We start from the raw sequence: 18,824 nt of genomic DNA on the forward strand, positions 1-18,824 counted from the left end.
TAATCAGGTCATTCTGGATATAACATTCAAATCCTGGCATCTACTGTTCTAAAGGATATTGTCAAAAATGACCACCAGATTATTTTAAATTAGCAGCAATGGGCCCCTGGGTGTTTCACCACTGAGAGTCTCAACTTGTAACAACAGTTTGTCATAATAATTAGTGTTTTGAGACACTTTCTATTTTCTTTAAAAAAAAAAACAAAAAAAAACCCAATTAAATAAGAGAGTGTGGTTTATTTTCTGAGCTGCTGATTTGCTGTTTGCACCCACAACAGTTACAAAAGACCTCACTGATTCACCTGTGTTGACTCATTGCACATGAAAGCACCCAAAATGTAGGCCCACTATTACCACAGTTTCAAAGTGAAAATGTCCAAGATCATCATATCAACTTGCTCTAAAACAATCTGTCCAGCGTTACCCCCTTAGCTCTCTGCTTATCTAGGGACAAGAGTTGAAGAAATAAACTGTGCAGCACATCAGTTTCATGCTCTGTATTGAAACTATGTTGAATTGCATCATCGCTGTCACATAAAATTCAGTTCTATTCCCCTCCAGCAGGAAGTGCCGGACCAACAGAGGCTTCATAAAGATAAAAGGTTTATTGCTTGCATATTATTTATCGTATATTCCTGTTATTGCACGTCTTAAATCTTTGGACTTCCTCTTCATTAACTGTCCCGTTTCCCATCTGCATCGCTGCATTTCAGCACATTTCCAGTCATCAACACTTTCCTGGTACTGGTCCTCAGGCAGTTCCTATAACACTATGTTATCTGCCTTGGCTTTACTGTCAGAGTGAACTTTACTCCAGTAAAATGTGATTTACACTTCCTCTAGCCTGATCAGAGGAGAGCTCAGAGAATTCTGGTGCCTGTTTGTTCATCTGTAAGAGCTGAACTCAAGAGCTTCAGCATGTTGCTTCTCATTCAGTTTAGCAGCATCACAGTCTCCAGACTTAATCACAAAACAGCGGTCGTTATCCAGTACCATTTTATCTTATCTGGTGTTAAGACACATCAGTTTTCAGCTAAGACTGCTGTTTTAATTGGCTGTTTAGTTTGTATGAATCCACCAATAATTTACACATTAACTGTGTATAATTATTTATGTTGTAAATAATGTAGAGGTCAATGATTTCCCTTCCAAGTGCTTTAAATGTTCAGATTTCTATTGTTCAGATGTTAGAATTAAATTTATAATTCTTGAACACATTTGACATGTTTGTATCATTCAAAAGCAAGTCAACAATTACATCAATAGATCACTCGACTACGTTTAGTGCTACGTTGTTTTTATTGCCTTCTGTCAAATCAGAATAGTTACAGCGTATTTTACAGAAATCCTCTTGACATGTGACAGACAAATGTGTGGCCGGCATTCAACTCAACTGACGTGTTTTACTAAACTGTATGAAAGGTTAAAAGTCAACTGCGGCACACCTCTCTGTGTACACTCTGTTAGAGTGAAATATGTTACTGTAACATCCATAATTATTTTGACAACTTTGTCCTTAAATTGTTCACAAAATGTTTATCTGATGATATCAGGTGAAATCAGGCACAACGAAAACATTAAAACTGCTAATTTCAAAAGCAAGTGCAATTCAAGTGATCACAAATTACAATATTGTGGGAGGGACAAAAAACTTTTTCAAGAGCACCACTCATATGGGTTAAATCACATAATTTTTCACAACAATTTAAGGGGATTTTTTTTTTCAACAAGGAAATAACCTCAGCAGAGTCCTTAACACGTCAACTGGCTCTAAGAAATATCAGAAATATTTAATTTTGAGTTAATCTATAATTAAACAGACAGTTTTACATGAAGCCCAGGTATTGTGGAACATCTGTGACAAAACATTTGGCAGGGATTTAAAATGTGACAAAAAATATTTAAAAAGGACCATTAAATGCATCAGAACAATTCAACAAAGCAGCGTATAGCTTATATAACAATTACTCTTCTTACATTTTTTTATTTGAAGAAAAGAACGCATGAAGTCATAATCATTTAAAAAGTCAATAACACAAAAATACAATGTTGTCAAAAATATAATTCCAAATACTTAAAAGGTACACAAGACATCTAAAAAGATGGGGAAGTACTGAATGGGATAGGATGCTGTTTAAAATACAACAGGTCAGTATTAACTAAGAATTTCACACACTGAGCTACAAGTGGACAGTCAAAACTCAGATGAGTGGAGGTGCTCTTTCAAAAGAACAGCTTTTTAAATCAATCAGTTCCTCTGGTGTGAAAGTAAGTCTTTTTTTACACAGGAACAAGAAATAAACTGTACAGACAGACAATGTGAACAGAGGGAGAAAATAAATCATCATAAAATCCTCTATCACATCATCACTGCCAAACTCGTCAAAGACAATGAAGAAACTTGACACCTCTTCACAGAGGTGAAGCTACGTCCATGTCCAAAGTCAGTGACTCTGTGGAAGAAATTAAAATACAATCTATTAATACTAGTTATTAATAAGGTTCTGTGTCTACGAGCGTTCTACAAAAGTACAAATATGTGTGTGTGTGTACACTCGGGCTGCGCAATTATGGACAAAATGCCAATTACCATCGCACTTATCAATCACATTTTTTCATCGATTTTAGGAAACAAAATCTTTTCGTTGCACTTTTATATTTGAATTAACAAAACACTACTTTCACTTTGGGGAATTGGGGTACATTCCTGCCAGGGCTGGGCAATACGGCTTTAAATAATATCTCAATATTTTTAAGCTAAATTGTGATTCACAATATTTATCTCAATATTTTGAGATCACCTCTGACCTACTGTTAAATTCATTCATGTTATGTAACCACTTATCCCAGCTGACATTGGGCAACAACAGGTGGACAGACTATTGCAGGGCAAACATACAGAGACAGACAACAATTCACGCTCAAATTCACAACTACAGGCAATTTAGAGTCACCAATTAACCTGCATGTCCTTGGATTGTGGGAGGAAGCCGCAGAAAACCATCAGTGACACGGGAAGAACACGCAAACGCCTCACTCCGCTGCCTAAATTAAGTACCGTTAACACAGAGTTGAATAAAATACTGTCGTGATAAAGTTAAATGACAAATAATCAAATTAATTAAAGCGTAGCCACTGGTGCTTTTATTTTGGAGCACCTGTCTGGACGTGTTGATATTTTTGCCATGAACGAAAAGCTTGTGGTCAACAATCAGACGTTAACAGGGGATTAAACTGTTGCTGCGGCACCTTTAAACGTGAGGGTTTATTCACTGTGAGCCGGAAACATACTAACAGCTCTCCACTCCATATGTTAATAATATCTGCAAGTCGCACTGGTTCTTTGTGGAAGAAAAATGTAACTAAATGGTTGCAGATACAAAAACATACACTTCATCTGGTAACACTATTGTCAATCTCATTAGGTTAAACTGTTGTGGCAATACTGTTAAATGTGATGATTTAGTCACTGTAAGCAAAGAAATCATGAGATCCAAAGCCACACGCATCACCATGCTAACATGTTGTTGCTCAGGAGAAAGTGATATGGATGTGCTGAGGAGTGTGTGTGATGTATTATGTTTATGAGTCTTTTTGAGTCTGTGTCTCTGAGAGGGAGAGAACCGAAACGCTGAAGCAAGTCTTGTGCCCGTGACTTATAATGATATATCGCTAGCCCTTAATTCAGTGAGGTAAAATGAGCAGCGTTTGTGGTGTTTTTTCATGTGGTTGAACAAGTTGGTTGTGCTGTTTTGTGGTACAGACACAAGTCTCATGCACTCTTGGTGTATGATTTGTACTCTCCTAAACCTGAAAGACTTCCAAACAATGGATGACGACAGTGATGAATGGATGATTTTTGTTTGGTTCGTCTGCAGTCTCAACATCCAGGAAAGTTTTTCACAGGCTCGGTAACCGAATATATTCGGCCGAATATTGCAAAAAAACACACATTCGGTATTCAGTGGAATAAGTTAAAAGCAAGGCCGAATAATAGCGCCGTGTTTTGATAACGCAATCAAACAGCGTGCCGTGACCGGCGGAGTAAAATGCCAGCAGTGTTTTGAGTAGTATGTCGGCAGTAGTTTTGAGCGAGCAAAATAGGCTTAAATCATTTAGCACGCTGTGCGAGCAGCCTACAGATTTCAACCAGCAGCAGAAAAGAAAGGCAGATCCCACCGATTGTGGGTTGAACGGGGGTCACAGACAGTCATGTATTCCTGTCAAATACGGAGGCCATCGGCTTACCGGCGACAGAGAATTCGGCTCCAATAATATCCTCTTCTTGGCGTCATGACTGACCAGAAGTACCTGAACAGCCGAGCCAGCCGAACACAGGCATGTGATGTGTCAGAGGAGAAACGAGCCGTTCACGGCTTACAAACCTCACCGCACTTTAGGGACTGTTCTTTACTTATGAAGGGACTTGTCAGGGGAGGAGGGTGGCTGGTTTTATTTATTTATTTTATTTTGATCCCCCCCTATGTTCACCACTCATTGATGCTGTTTTTGAAGTAACAATAAGTCAGTAAGTAATTTATTCCATTGAAATATCATTGATGTAGCCTATAATAGAAAAGTGATTTATCTTTTTATAAATGACAAAAGGCACATCTGCCTCATTTTTGCTGTGGTATCGTGATACTACTTAGAACCATGATATTTTCATTGGTATCGTACAGTGGGATCCAATTTTAGGTACCGTGACAACACTAATCTGGAGGGGGTTCATCTCCAAAAACTAAACAACAATATTCGGTATTCGGTACTCGGTATTCGGCGAAGCGTTTATTATTATTTGGCTTCGGCCACAAATTTTCATTTCAGTGCATCCCTATGTGTGACTAACTCACCCAAGTGTGCTGGATTAGCTTCAGCCTCATTGTGCATCAGGGAGTCGAGGGTGCGGGGTGACATGGGGAACAAGTCACTGGTGTTTCCAGAGTTTGTGCTGTGAAAAAAAAAACAAACAAGAAGAGAGGACAATTTGTATATTATACACTGAAATTCCCATTGATTATTCATACACACACAAACACGTGGATTCCTGCCATACTGTTTGTCCACATCAAAAATACTTTCAATATAACTAACATGACAACATCTTTGTCATCCCACTTTACCACAAGTGATAAGCTAACAGCCACTTACTAACTTGTGTACGTCAGTGTCTGTCTTTGTCACAGTGACCGCAGGACTACCACAAACAAAACGGCTGTGATTGAGCTGCAGTGTTTAATACACATATCAGCGGTTAATGAGTGAAAAGGTCACTCCACCAGACTCAACATAGGAAAACAATTCATCATTTGTGTCAGTGTGCAAAGTCGTGCCTCTCAGTGAGTGCAGTAGATGCAAAATGGGATGGATCTGTGGTGAAATACTGATGCATATTTAGATAATAATATCAAAATACTAGAATTAAACCAGGAAAGAGACGGCAGCGGGCAGATTTCAGGCAGTGCTGAGCACACTAACACAATATGTTAAACACTGAACTGATGTTAATAACAGCTATGGTTAATGTCTCAACAGGTTAGTTGGCTGGTGGATCAAAAGAGGCCATTACATTTTTTATTTTATCTTGTTTCTGTCTTCGTTTAAACTGACTTGGCTTTTGCCTCGTCTATTTCGTGGAATAGAAGGGGAAAGTCCCTCCCCTTCTGGAGTCCCCCACGGGATCTTATTTTGGAAAATAATATGTACGAAAGTCACATCAAGAGTGTAACATTATCTTATCTGCTGTGTTTTACCAAGCGACTCCTGGTCTTTCTATCAGATGGGATCAAAAGAACGAGCAAGACCCACTGCTCGTGTGAGTGCACCCCATTGCGAAACACTCAGCCATCTCAGCTATGGGGAGAGAAGGAGTTATGACAACTTCTGGGTGTGTAGTCTTTTTAATTACGCATTTCCACAGACTTAAATCTCACCAATTTTACGACAAACTGCAACTTTCTTGACTTGAAAATTATTTTCTATTTGGCAAATTGCGTATGTGTAATTCATGGCACATTTCCAACTGGATCAAGTATTTCTCTCTTGCTGTTGATTATCGTACACATTTCTTTCCAAAATAAGGTCCTTTGGTGGTCCACCAGAAGAGGGGGGACTTCGCCTCTCTGTTCTGAATCGGTCTGGAATTATTTTTCATCAATAATACTATTATCTGAGATCTCAGCAATTTTCCTCAAACAATCAACAATTGGAGTGATGAATCCATGCAAATGGAGTTGGTTGAGGAATTATAACACAAATTTCGGGGAAACAGTGCGACCTGACCAAATGGAAAACTGATGCATGGCAGGGAGATGCTCTTGTACTAGGCCCAGGAAAAAGTGACAGTGAGTTAGAAAAACAAACAAGGAATTATGTAGGTTGGCATACTGCACCAACATATCCCTGACACCCATCAAACACACAAACAAAAGTGACACACAGAGCCCTACATGCCACCTCCCGCCCCCGAGCGCCTACCCTGGGAATCCGTTCCCAAGCAGCTCACTGTCCGGCAAGTCCATGAACACGGAGGGACACCTACGGAGACAGGTCAGGATCTCACTGAGCAAACCTCACAACCCACCAGCACACCATCAAACCCACGACCAACCAAAGCACACATGGCTGAATCGCCTGTGCATTCACTCCTCACACTCACCTGCAGCTCACCCTCCTCTCCCCATCTCATTTATTTTGTTGGATTTTCTCAGATATCCAGTACAAGTAACAGTTTGCAAAATGAGCATGGAAGAGAATTCCCATCAGAAACTCTCACTAAAGACACAACCTTATACCAGGTGTAAACTGCAACCTGTCTGAACTTAATCTTCATATAATCTAGGTTGACAAAAAAAGGGTGATGGTTCATTTAGTGACCTTGATGACTCACAGTGAGAGTAAAAACAGCTTTGTTCTCTTTTCTTTGAAAATTTGGCAATACTTGCCACATATTAAACACGTTTTTAAAAAAAAAGAGGAAGTGCAGATTTTGAACAGGAACACTGACAGACAATCTCTTGTCTTCATAAAAAAAAATAACAGTTAGAAAGGAGGGCTAAGGTAAGTGGAGGTCATCAGGTGGCATGAGATTTCCCGTAAATACCGATGACTTAAAAGATAAGAGAAGGGTGACAGATACTTACGGGGTAACACAGATGAACTTTGTCTTTAAGTATGGTTGAATAGCTGTCAAGGAAAAAAAAAAAGTTAGCACTAAAAAAATACTGACCAAAATGGAAAAAAATGTAAGAAATAACATGCATACTAAGCAAGATTTGTTGCTTCTCTTAAACTGTGAATAAAGAACAAGGTGGTCACTTACAGCTTGTGGAGTCTCCTCCCATCTCCGGCTCAGGAGCTGCTTCTGGCCTGCAGTATTTCCCAAAAGCTTCATCTTTGGGGATGTCAGGGTAGAGGTACACAAGAGGTGACACCAGGATGTTGGTGGCATCCATGATCTTGTAGCCCATGATGATGTCAGCGAAGGACATGCTGTTGAGCTGCTGCTTGGTGTAGGGCTCCACTGACTGCATCTGGGTCTTTCCTAGAAATGTAAAGAGAGCTCAGTATCACAACAGGAAATTAAGTTAACACTGGGGTAGATACTCAAACACTAAAAGCAAAAAAATATTTACCGCTGATGTCTTTCTCCACCCATGTAAATGTAATGCCGCCTTCCTTGCTGCTCTCACTGAACCGCAGTAGAAAAGTGCCGGGAGGTTTCGGACTAAGAATGGCCCTCTCTCTCTCCTTACTGATGAAGCCCATGATATACCTGCAGAAAAGCAGGAAGTCATGTATTTAGAGGCTCAATTTTAAAATAGTAAGCCTATTTTAAAGCTGTTGACTAGTTCATGTCAGAACACTGTCAGGCAATCCTAATGATTGCTCAGGGGCTTGTAAACAAAGAGCAACCTCTCACCCTTCATTCCACAGTGCCAGGATGTACTTCTTCACCAGGTCAATGATGTTGTCCAACCACACCCAGAAGGAGAAGCCTTTGCCAGCCATGTTTTCCTGTGAACAGGAAGAAGAACAATTTCTCACATTGCAATACAATGGCAAGATGGCAGATCAAACCATATGTGTTTTTTACGTCAGTACCTTACAGAACTTGGCCCAGGTGATCTGACAGCCAGAGTAGTTGACACATGGCCCTGAATGGACAATTACAGAACAACATCACACATTAAAATATGGCACAGTATTAAGTTCAACAATTTTGGAGATTTTAAGGGCGAACACCCCACCTAGTAATTTCTCAGCCAGTGTAGTGAGCTGTTCAATGGTCAGGCCTCTCTTGGTGGTGGAAGAGAATTGCCAGCTTAGGACCTCAGCCACCTGGTCCCACGTCCCCACTGGAGGTTTGGTGAAGAAGTTCACATTCTGTCCAGAGACACACAAGACAACATAGTTTAAAAACAGCTCTTTTACCCCACCACAAACAGATGCACAACTGTGATAAACATCCTCCCCCAGCAGAGTTCATCCACTTACCACCAGAGGGTGCTGTCTTACCTTTGGGTGGTTGGTGAGCATGTTGTACCATAGGATGGATGCCCAGGCATTGGGCATCTGGCAGATATTTGAAATGACTACCACAGGCAGAGAATGAGTCTGCACAAATGGAAAAAAAGGAATATATATATTATATATTAGCAAATACTGTTAAGTTTGGATATTTCTTGCCCACATTCACACTTGCACAATGGTGCAAAAATGTTCCTGCTTCAATTTCGGTATATTGCCTCATACTAGAACATCTACAGGTGGTTCTGTCGTCTTGCACACAGAGGGTATGCTGCTGATCTTAGCATAAGATATTATCCACAGCCCCACACAGACACTGCAACCCGAGATCTGGCTTATATTTATGACAATGATGAAATGATAGTATGTCAAATTCAGTACGTGAAGGCCACAGAGAAGGCATGTTTTAGTGTGCCAACAAACTGGCTGGCGCGGAAAGTTGAAGTTCTTGTTTAGTCTCTTACATCGTGGTTATATAAAACAAGAACAGAATCAGATTAACTAGCTATCAGTTAATCGCTCTGTAGATAACCCCACCACTGAAATAAAAAAAGTCAGACAATAAACAGTAGACACCATCGCATCTTTTGACTGACAGTACAAGTTTACTTGACTTATAGCTTGTCTTCACGGCAAGGTTATTATGGTAAATAATGGTAAACTTAAAACTAAAAATAGGTGGGGAAAAAATATTTTAGTTAACTAAAATTAAGATAAAAACTAGACTATCATAAAACAAAAAACAAAGACAAAACAAGCATGAGGAGGCATTAGTGCACATTTAGAATATCTAGACTGGGGTGTCTACGTAACTGTGAGTCAACTACCTTTACAAAGGGTTTTGTTTTTTACTGTAATACCTATTAGAAACTCTGTAAATCCTGCCCCTGCTAAGTACCCCACATACTATGATTTGACAAAACGATTAAAAAAAAACTAATACTAATACTCAAACTAATTAAACTATACTTAAAACAAAACTTTTTTAAACAATAAAAAGGAAAGTGAAACAATCCACTCTGGAAACTAACTGAAACTAAACTGATGAAAACAAAAATTAAAAAGGAAATAAAAATTAATACTAACAGAAATACTTGACTATTACAACTCAATCAATCAATCAATCAATCAATCAAAAACTTTGCACCTTCTGTCAGAGGGAGATGTTTGTTTTGCCAAGAAGACAAAATTATTGTTACAGACGGTGTGGATGTTGCTGTGATACCCATACAGCTTCTAGTGTTTTGACTCAGCGCCACACGTTGGTGGAAGGAAGCTCTAATACATAGTGATGATGGTTTGTGGCGTCTACATACCTCTGACTCACAGAGGATACAGGAAAGTTTCAAAACCAAGCTTTGCTTTATCAGATAGACTCAGTGCCAATTACCCTGTGGTAATAGTTGGGTCATTAAGGTCAATAACTGGGTTGATGGAGGAGTAGTTTTACTTTAACAGCTCATTTAGAAGCAGCGGTGTGACAGTCTCCGGTGGTGGGAAGGGTCTGTTAATGACTCATTTGTCTGGTGATTTACTTTGCATAAGGTGTCAAAGAACAATGCCTTCACATTGTGCTTTAGAGTTTCGCTGACTTCTGGTGTTAAACGAAAGCTAAACTGAAAATACAGAAATGTCTCAAAGTTCATGACGCTGAGATACTGACCTCCAGATCGATCTTCAGGCCTTGATGATAGACTTCTGTCTCAAAAGTGATAAGATGGAGCTCCTCTGTGACAATCAGAGAGGCCTAGAAAAAGCAGCATATATAGCCTTTACTATACAAAATCTAAACTGCATGAATACACTGCTCATCTGTATCAAATGTCAAGAGAAGTGTTTAATGCAGAAGTTAAACCAAAACCTATCATCCTTACAATTATAACACAGTAATCTTGACAGCTTGAGAACTAAATTGCACTGCCGAGTACCTTAACAGCAATAAATTAAACTATCCCAGTGTAATGTGTCAGAAATTGTACTTACATCGCTATTGGTCCGGCCACCATTACCACACCTCTGTTCTCTCAGGGTCTGTAACAAACAGGAAATTAGTGCTTGATGGCAGGCTTTTATCAGAGCACTTCATCACTGTCATGCTGTAAGAGCTTTCCCTCTGTAACTCACCAAGTGTTTAAACTCTGCTGACAGGCTGCCATTGTTGGACTCTTCCATGTTCATAACTTTTGTGTTGGTGCCGAGGATGTTAAACTTTCGTGACCTAAGAAAGTCAAGAAACAGCAGAAAGTGAGACCCTTTTCTCAAACAACATTAAGTAAATAGTGAGGCTTGAAAAAAAAAATAGTGTTCTTAAAATTTGTACCCTCGAATTGCAGCCACATCCCCAGATTCCCTGAAAAATAAACAGTTAAAGTCAGTAAATCAGTTTTTTCTAAGGTGTTAGTGATTAAGACTTAATATAAATGCTAGAACCTCAGATAAAAGAAAAACTCACTTGTCGATGCAAACTTTAATTTTCAGCTGGTAATTGAGTTCAGGAAACTTCACCAGTAACCTGAAAAAACAAGACATCATATTAATGAGGATACAGAATGTTGCACTCTATCATTCGGGACACACATGTTGCCATTAAAATGTGTAGAAGTACTTATGTTGCCTGTGACACTTCAGTGTTGCCAGCCTGCATCTTACCTGACTTTATTTGTGAACTGCACTCCTGTTTTTATGACCAGAGGTCTGTCTGGATGCATGGGCATACAAGGCTGTCTTTCAACCACAAAAGCACTAAAAGACAAAGGGGATCATGCTTCAAAGACAAATTCCAGCCAAGGTCACAGGTGTCTAATGATTTGCAGCTTCTAAGTGCGTCTCACAGTCTTCCTTCAGAGCATAGAGACGGTTCAGATATCATCACAGTTGCTAAATGAAGACTGAGAGATGCGCCTGAAAGCTCTCTATCAGTCGCGAGTGGAACTTTGAACTCAGTCTCTCCACTATTGAAAGTCTCCTTCCTATGCGATCATATCAACTCTTGCAAAAAACAGTCTGGGCAGATGTACAGTGGCGATTTGTGACATGACGTACCTCTTCATCAGGTTTCTGAACAAGTCCACAATCTTCTCCTCCAGGACGGGCCGGTGCTGGATGATGGGGTCTCCTTTGTAGGACACCTTCTGCTGAAGCTCCTCCAGCTTCTTGATCTGCTGACGGATCTGAAGCTGGGACTCAGCCAAGGATGTGATCCTGGTTAGAAAATTACAGCCAGTTCGAGTTAAACATTCTTGATAAGACATGCCTTTAGTTGTTAAACAGACTCAACAATACTGGTGGTATTTGGCACGTTCAGCAAAAAATTTGGGTCATGTCTGCATAGATGGAGAGAGGGAACCAAAAGGATAAACAGAGCAGAGACTGAAATCCATGATTAGTCTGTTAGCTCTATTTATAGTGTAAAAGACAATCACAACTGCTTGCTAGAAACTGTAATCATAACCATACTTCTTCATATGACTCTTATGGTTTTGGGATAAAACATTACTGCTGTTGTGACAGTTTCTGGCAACATTTTGACCATTTGTGGGAAATATATATTTTAATTGAATCATATGCTTCTTTAATGCTTTAAAGTTGCATTCCTGGTTACCATGTTTCGAGGCGGTCCAGACAGATGTTAGGTGGACCTCCAATACAGGCAATTTGCTGCCTTCTCTTCCAGTCTGCTAGTTCTTCATCTGTCAGGTTCTTCTGTACATAATCCATGGCGGTCAACAAGCCTCCCATCTCTGTCACAATTTGCTACAAGATAACAAGCACAGCATATTAAACAGTTGATTACAAAGTCCCCGTGGGTGATGCGACTGGCAGCTTTACCACTGTACAGTATGTTACTGGGTATTTTCCCATACGGTCAACCTGGTGGCCTAGCATGTAAAATGTAGCATGGACGACAGTGGTGCTTCCAGTTTCATGGCGGTAATGGCAGAAAATTACACAATGGAGTGTTTTCTTCCATTTGTGCTAGCTAACAGCCCCGAGCTGGGTGATACCATTAACCACACCACCGTGAAACAAGAGGTGTTGTTCTATTTGCGAACAACATCTCTTAGTTAGCTCACTACATAGTAAAACATAGACACCCACCCTCCTGAGCTGGTCCAGGGCGCTCAGCATCTGCTCGAGCTGAGCCATCTTCTGTCTGGTAGCAGCTGCTTGACTGTTCCCGTTAAGGTCCTGGGACAACTCTGGACAGGGAGTGGTCACAGGTCAGTAAACATGAAATGTAATCTATACCACAAAACCTTCTAATAACTGTTTATTTGAGACGGAGTGACAGTTTTTCTAGATTGCTGACACACCTAATTTTTTTGTCACCTCTTGCAAATGTGTCCACACTTTTTCATTGGTTTCACACATTTTTCACATCGTTTTTCAAAACACTCAACAGAAATCTCATAGAAAGACCCAACACTCTGTTGGATTAATTATGTTACCCAGAGGAAAACATTTATTAAAGCTGATGAAATGCCTTTGTACAACTTTTCAATGAGCAGTCAGTCCTTATTAAAAAAAAAAGATGATCTTTTCTATAAAAAGATACCAAATCTGTGTTGCTATTTGCAAACATGGATCAAAGAGGCCAAAGGCGCATAAAAATGAATAATGAATGTCGTAAAATAAATAAGGAGAGCTCTTTTGTTAAACATTATTATAACAGGGCTTGCTGGTAAAATCATCTTTGGAGAAAACAATACAGTTCATGCTGCAACATGCTTGCTTGTTTTTTTTTGGCACTTACTATAACTATGGAAAGTATCAACAAATGACACAGGCATATTGCATAAATTAAGGTTAAACTGGTTCACAATGATAGCTGTATTTTGTTGTCCATGGTGTAATAACTGACTGAAAGAATATATTAATTTGACCATAAGTTTTGTTGTCTCATGGAAATGTTTGCTACTGCTGCATGTTTTTAATGTTTTATGACTGTTAAGTGCATTTTGCAAACAAAATGAGTCATTTTGGTCAGCGACCTTCACCATAGGCCTTTGTGTGCACTGCTATGGAGATGCAACTTCTGAATGGACTAATGTGTTCAAGCAAATAATGAAAACTCTTAAATCTAACCAACGAATCAATATCACTGCTAAAGCTAAGAGAATATTAATTAGGATATACCTCCTTGGCTTTTCAGTGTCTTGTAATTGAAGTCAAAATCATCCTGCAAGTTCTCAAGCATTTTCACCTTCTGCTCCATATCCTGAAGAACAAAAACGATGATTGATTTATGACAAGACAGATTTAGTTAAACTTAGATAGTGTTCAGGATTCTTTACACTGCATAATCAAATCCTTAATCGGTGAGTCTCTGATGGAAACTAACCTGCACCCGCTTCCTGATGTCTTGGAGGTTGTGCTCCAGGATCTGCTGCTTCTCTGTCACTACTGTCCCAGTGGGATGTGCTGCCTGACCATCCTGCAAGAAAATACAACATATACTAATATTTAGAACCATTGAGCCGACCCATTTATGAAGAAAATTCTGATCGATAGGTGTGTGTGAGTTGGTTTCAAAGTCATACTATAACACAGCTATACCACCTAAAATTAATTTATTGAGGCTCTTTGATGTTTGAATGCTACCACTGGGTTGGTGTAGCATTTCTCTACCTGTGCAGCAGAGGTGGCAGTCTGCAGCAGTCTTTGCTCCTCCCACAGACAGCGGGCAACAATGCGGGCAATATCCATCGGCTTCTCCAAGTACTTGCTCTGCAGATGCTGTTTGATCCTGCGCAGGTTGTGCTGGTAGAGGACATTATTTTCCTGCAGGAAACGGCTGTACTGCTGGTCTATTTCTCCCAAGAGGTTGTGGAACACCAGCGTGGCGTGTGACTCCTTATTGGCAGCATAAGCCCTTGTAAAGAAGAGGATAAGGTGATCAGGATTTATGATTATCTCTGGTTCCTTCTGAAGGCCAATCCTCTCTGAAAGCATTTTTAGAAGAGCTTTTGACATCCATCACACGCATCTCACTGAACAGATCATGCATCATCTTACACTGACAGACTCATTGTGGAGTCAATGACAAGACGCTTATGCACCGCTCACTTCCCACTCAAGTCTTGCTTCAGAGGGGGATTCCCAGTAAAGGAAGGTAAAAGGTGAATACACAGTTCACGTCACCTACACAGCAGCTATTGGGATCTCATCAAAACATCCTGTACCAAACATGAGGGAAACTACTAGGGGTAAAATATACTACTACTACTAATAATAATAATACTTCTATCTTATGATAATTTAATACAAATTGGACATTAAACACTGTTGTGCAGGTAATACTTCTATTTCAATTTGGCCTTCAAAAAAAGAATCTTAGAAGAAAGCTTCATCACTCCACCCAAAATTCAGGAACACTGTGATATATTATATGCATGAGATCCCTGTAATGACGTCATAAGGGAAGAAAAAGCCATGATAAGGAAGACAGTTAAAGTGATTGCTAAAAGACAATAGCTTCCCACATGGCAAGCTATTAGCAAGTCATGGTAAGTGGCCAAATGCCAGTCTGGAGGGAATGGAGCTAAAAGCTATTTAATGTCAAACGTTGAAAGACAAATGAGTTTTCATAACAGAGCCAAAGAAAAATAATTATTTCTCACCAGTCCTGACTCTCAATCCAGGGGGCAAGGAACTGCCGTAGCTCCATGGGGAAGCTGTCACTGTACAAGTGGTAGAGCTGCTCCAGATACCTGGTCTCCAGCTGCTGTAACTGGTTCCACTGGGCCATCCTGACGTAGACCTCCTAAAACCTACACAAACCATATAAGGGTAACAACATACATTAAGCAGAGAACATCTTGAAGAAGGCACATGCTGAGAAAATATTTCAAATAAGCGTCAGCTGCGGTACCAGATTAACACTCTCACACTGACCACAGAGAAATAGCTAAATGGCAGGTTTTCTCTGAAAATGATGACAGGCTCTTGGGAGGCCTCCTATTCAGCACAGCCACTTCCTGTTCAGTGAAACACTACGCCTCCACCAAGAAATATAGGCCAACATGAACAGCTGTCAACTCCCTAAGCAGATAGGAACAAATGATCTTTGGTCGAGGATTTGCCCCAGCTGCTTTTGCTGGAGACGATGAAAATGACACTTACTTTTTTTCCTGGCATTTAAAGCTGCTGTAGATATGGATTTCGAACTTATTGTTTGACATAATACAAGACCAGCTTTTAATCATTTCCTTTATATACATTTTCAGAGAAGCACAATACACTCCCATTACTCCAAACTCAGCTGCCTGCAGGAAAAACTATTATTATCCATCAGATCCACATTGTAGGTTCTACTTGCATTCTCATCTTACCAACAACAGGCTACACTGTTCCCTGGAGGGCTCTAGACTGGACGCTAACAATAACCAGACACTCAGTAAATCCAACAGAAAGTTGTCTCCTGTAGCTTCCATATCAAATGGCCGATTAAAGCCTTTGTTTAAGCCTCTTACATAACTTTTGAATACTGTTGCATTACCATCCAAAATTCTCACAGAAGAAAACATAAGTTTAGCATGGCTCTGATGACCTTTGGTAACTAATGACTCAGACATGTTCTTGACAAGGAACTAGACTTGAACTCTAGGTCTTAGCTCCTGGAATTCTATTATCGGTCTTACTGACTGAAAGATAGTGCTGTTAACAAACTCATTCAAAAAGTTAAAGGAAGTACCTGTATTTGCATTTGACATCTTTCCATATTTCTGTATCCTTCACACTTTCTTTAATAAACCCCTTATTAATTAGTCTTTGCTTGATTTGCCAACCCCCATTTATATACGTGAGGGGAAGGACTATAAAAAATGCTCTAAATATAATAACAATCCCATATAACACCATTACTTACTACAGACTCATTATTACTTTGGAGTTAATCAAGTCTTTTGAGTTTTTTGTGAATAAAAAATGAACATTATAAGCTTTGCAAAAATAACATGTGTTGCAAAGTTCTAGTTTTGTTAAACTTTATTTTACACTACAGCAGACATTCTATGTATATACATTACGTTTCACCTAAATCATGTCAGTGTCCCAGGAAGCCACAAGAATTCACTTTAAACAATCATTCTCGCTGACATCATTTGGGCGAGGGGTTTTTTAAGCTTGTAAGGGACATAACCAAAATTATCCATCAAACGTGAGAGTTTTCATATGACATACGTTCCTCTTTCACTGACATGTGAAAGAGGTGCATCTGCATGGTGAGAATTTCTGGGCATGTGAAAACCCTGAAAAGGGATCACATCAAAGAACAGCTGAGTCATTGTCAATTATGTGAGGATACGTTTCATTTCTCATCATCTGAATAAGTATTTCCTGCTTTCTGTTGTTGGTGAAGTTGAGCTGAAATGACAATACCTTAAGTTGGTATTTAATTTTACATTTCTCTGAAACATGAAGAAGCCAAGTAGGGAGTCTGGGAAGTTCATGAAGTTCAATTTATACACCTATTTGCACCATGAGACTTTTACTGTATTATCTATTACCTCAATCATGCCTTTCTGCGTATTGTATTGAATTACAAAGTTACCAATAACCTCACCACCTGAAAAAAGTCCCCTCTATGAGGAGAATTTTCATAAATATCAGTGACCCAGTGTATAAAGTCACAGTAGTGGATAAAGAGATTTCACTAGAGATTTGGCAGGCAACTCAGGTGTGTGCTGTTTGTCCAGTTTTCAATGCTTGGCAGTCACGTGGCCCTTTCTATAAAGCACAATGTGATTCCTTAAATCATGTCTCTGATATTCCAGGAAGTACTTCCTTGAACAAACAAATCAGTAACCATGACCTCTGTAAACACACGCGAGGACAAAAGTACTTTATGTATGTCATAAAGCAAACTAATATACTACAGTCATGCTTTGACTCCACGAACATTACTTGCAGTCAACAGTATAGCAGCCGATCTGATAGACTGCATCATTCTGACTCCACAGCTGTACTAAAGATGATGTTTTCACAAATCAAACTCTGACATACACTTCAATGTTAAGAGGGTCTGCATTAGGCATCTTTAAAATCTAATTCTGTGAATGAAAGCCCTGAATCCCAGTGCAGGGTGTCAGACATGTTGGCCTGCAGATGGGATGGGATGGATGGGATGGGCGTGACAATTGAAGGCAAACACAACAATGACCTGAATTTCACTCGGTCCAAATATGCATCCCAGTCAAGAGTGAGGTATTGTTCAGCCCTGTTTAACGACCAATGACGCATGTAACGTTACAGTATAACGATTATAATAACGTTACTAGGCGACCCAAATCGCATGAGCAAAGTAGAAAAATAAAAAATATAAAATACATTACAAGCAAGCGATGCATCCAGTTTAAATTGTGACATTGCCAGTCCCATTGGGAGCGAGGAGACTTCAGTTCACAGAAAATGCAATAACACTTTAATAACTTATGTAACACAGTGGACACAGAATGGCTTCCCTAGCATGAATAACTTATAACCTCGTCACAACGCTGCAGTTGTAGTTCAGTAGCGTTGTGGCTAATCAAGCTTGCCATGCTTTAATGTGATCTGCAATAACATACAAATAAAACAATCCCGCCTCAGGTCTTACAAACTATTTAAATGTCAAAAGCAGAAGTCGCTTTAATAGTTGCTTACCTAGCTCGTTGTTAGCCTACTCCTTTGGAAAGTTTCTCCGTAAAAAAAATAAAAATATAAACTGTGACCCCTTTCTGACTTTACTTAAATACACTGACGATATCAGTCAGTGACGACTTTTGTAAAAATTAAACACACAAACGCGAGGGAGACCACACAGAAAAAGGTTTTTAGTGTGAAGGTTTTCTTGCCAGCACGGGAAACTCTTCTACCTTCCCAGCGAGCCCATCTCCTACATTGCAGTCTTTCCAGCCAGACAAACCCCATAAACTACTTAATTGATAGCTCCAACAGCCAATAGGAATCTGTATTTCTCTTGTAGCCAATCATAATACAGTTTATGATCAGGAGAGGCGGGACTTTATGAAGAGGTTGGTTGAGAACGTCGTGTTTACTGCTGTCGCAATTGCGCTGTTCCCGCCTGCAAACCCTCCCTATAGGTGGACCACAGAGTGAGACCGCGTCTTATGTGCTGCGGCGGGAGGATGAGCACTTCGACAGAACAGCCAGCCTGGAAGTCATCTGAGTTACTGGCAATGTCGACGTCATCAAGAGTTTAATAACAGCAGTGCTTGCTGTTCAGTGTGTCTTCTAATCTTAATTAAATGTTTGATTTAATACACAAGCATCTTCTCACAAAAGGTGAGCACTAA

The 18,824-nt window shown here is 39.7% G+C and overlaps 1 protein-coding gene across 2 annotated transcripts; it reads right to left on the minus strand.

Moving 5' to 3' along the window:
• Nucleotides 1-1,280: 1,280 nt before the first annotated feature.
• Nucleotides 1,281-18,427, minus strand: stat3 (signal transducer and activator of transcription 3 (acute-phase response factor)). Of its 2 annotated transcripts, XM_049561194.1 has the most exons (24): nt 18,172-18,427; nt 15,150-15,299; nt 14,158-14,401; nt 13,871-13,963; nt 13,666-13,747; nt 12,628-12,728; nt 12,131-12,282; nt 11,572-11,730; nt 11,179-11,271; nt 10,982-11,041; nt 10,850-10,879; nt 10,654-10,747; nt 10,513-10,560; nt 10,193-10,276; nt 8,518-8,616; nt 8,250-8,385; nt 8,104-8,156; nt 7,922-8,016; nt 7,635-7,774; nt 7,322-7,543; nt 7,143-7,185; nt 6,478-6,537; nt 4,854-4,951; nt 1,281-2,453 (listed from the first exon to the last, which is right to left on the minus strand). In XM_049561194.1, exons 2-24 carry the CDS (start codon nt 15,275-15,277, stop codon nt 2,413-2,415), a joined length of 2,355 nt encoding a protein of 784 aa, XP_049417151.1. In that variant the 5' UTR covers nt 15,278-15,299; nt 18,172-18,427; the 3' UTR covers nt 1,281-2,412. The 2 variants fall into 2 exon arrangements, with proteins under 2 accessions (XP_049417151.1, XP_049417152.1); XM_049561195.1 differs by lacking the exon at nt 6,478-6,537.
• Between the last annotated feature and the right edge of the window lie 397 nt (nt 18,428-18,824).

The sequence above is a fragment of the Epinephelus fuscoguttatus genome, linkage group LG19 (genome assembly GCF_011397635.1).
Source record: "Epinephelus fuscoguttatus linkage group LG19, E.fuscoguttatus.final_Chr_v1".
Classification (NCBI taxonomy): Eukaryota; Metazoa; Chordata; class Actinopteri; order Perciformes; family Serranidae; genus Epinephelus; species Epinephelus fuscoguttatus.

Excerpts from the sequence above, each read along its gene's own strand:
- stat3 (XM_049561194.1), bottom strand. The coding sequence starts at position 15,277 with ATGGCCCAGTGGAACCAGTTACAGCAGCTGGAGACCAGGTATCTGGAG. Across the intron at positions 11,731-12,130 it reads CTGGACCGCCTCGAAACATG|GATCACATCCTTGGCTGAGT; the intron begins GTAACCAGGAAT and ends TTTTCTAACCAG. Across the intron at positions 10,748-10,849 it reads GATGTGGCTGCAATTCGAGG|GTCACGAAAGTTTAACATCC; the intron begins GTACAAATTTTA and ends TGACTTTCTTAG.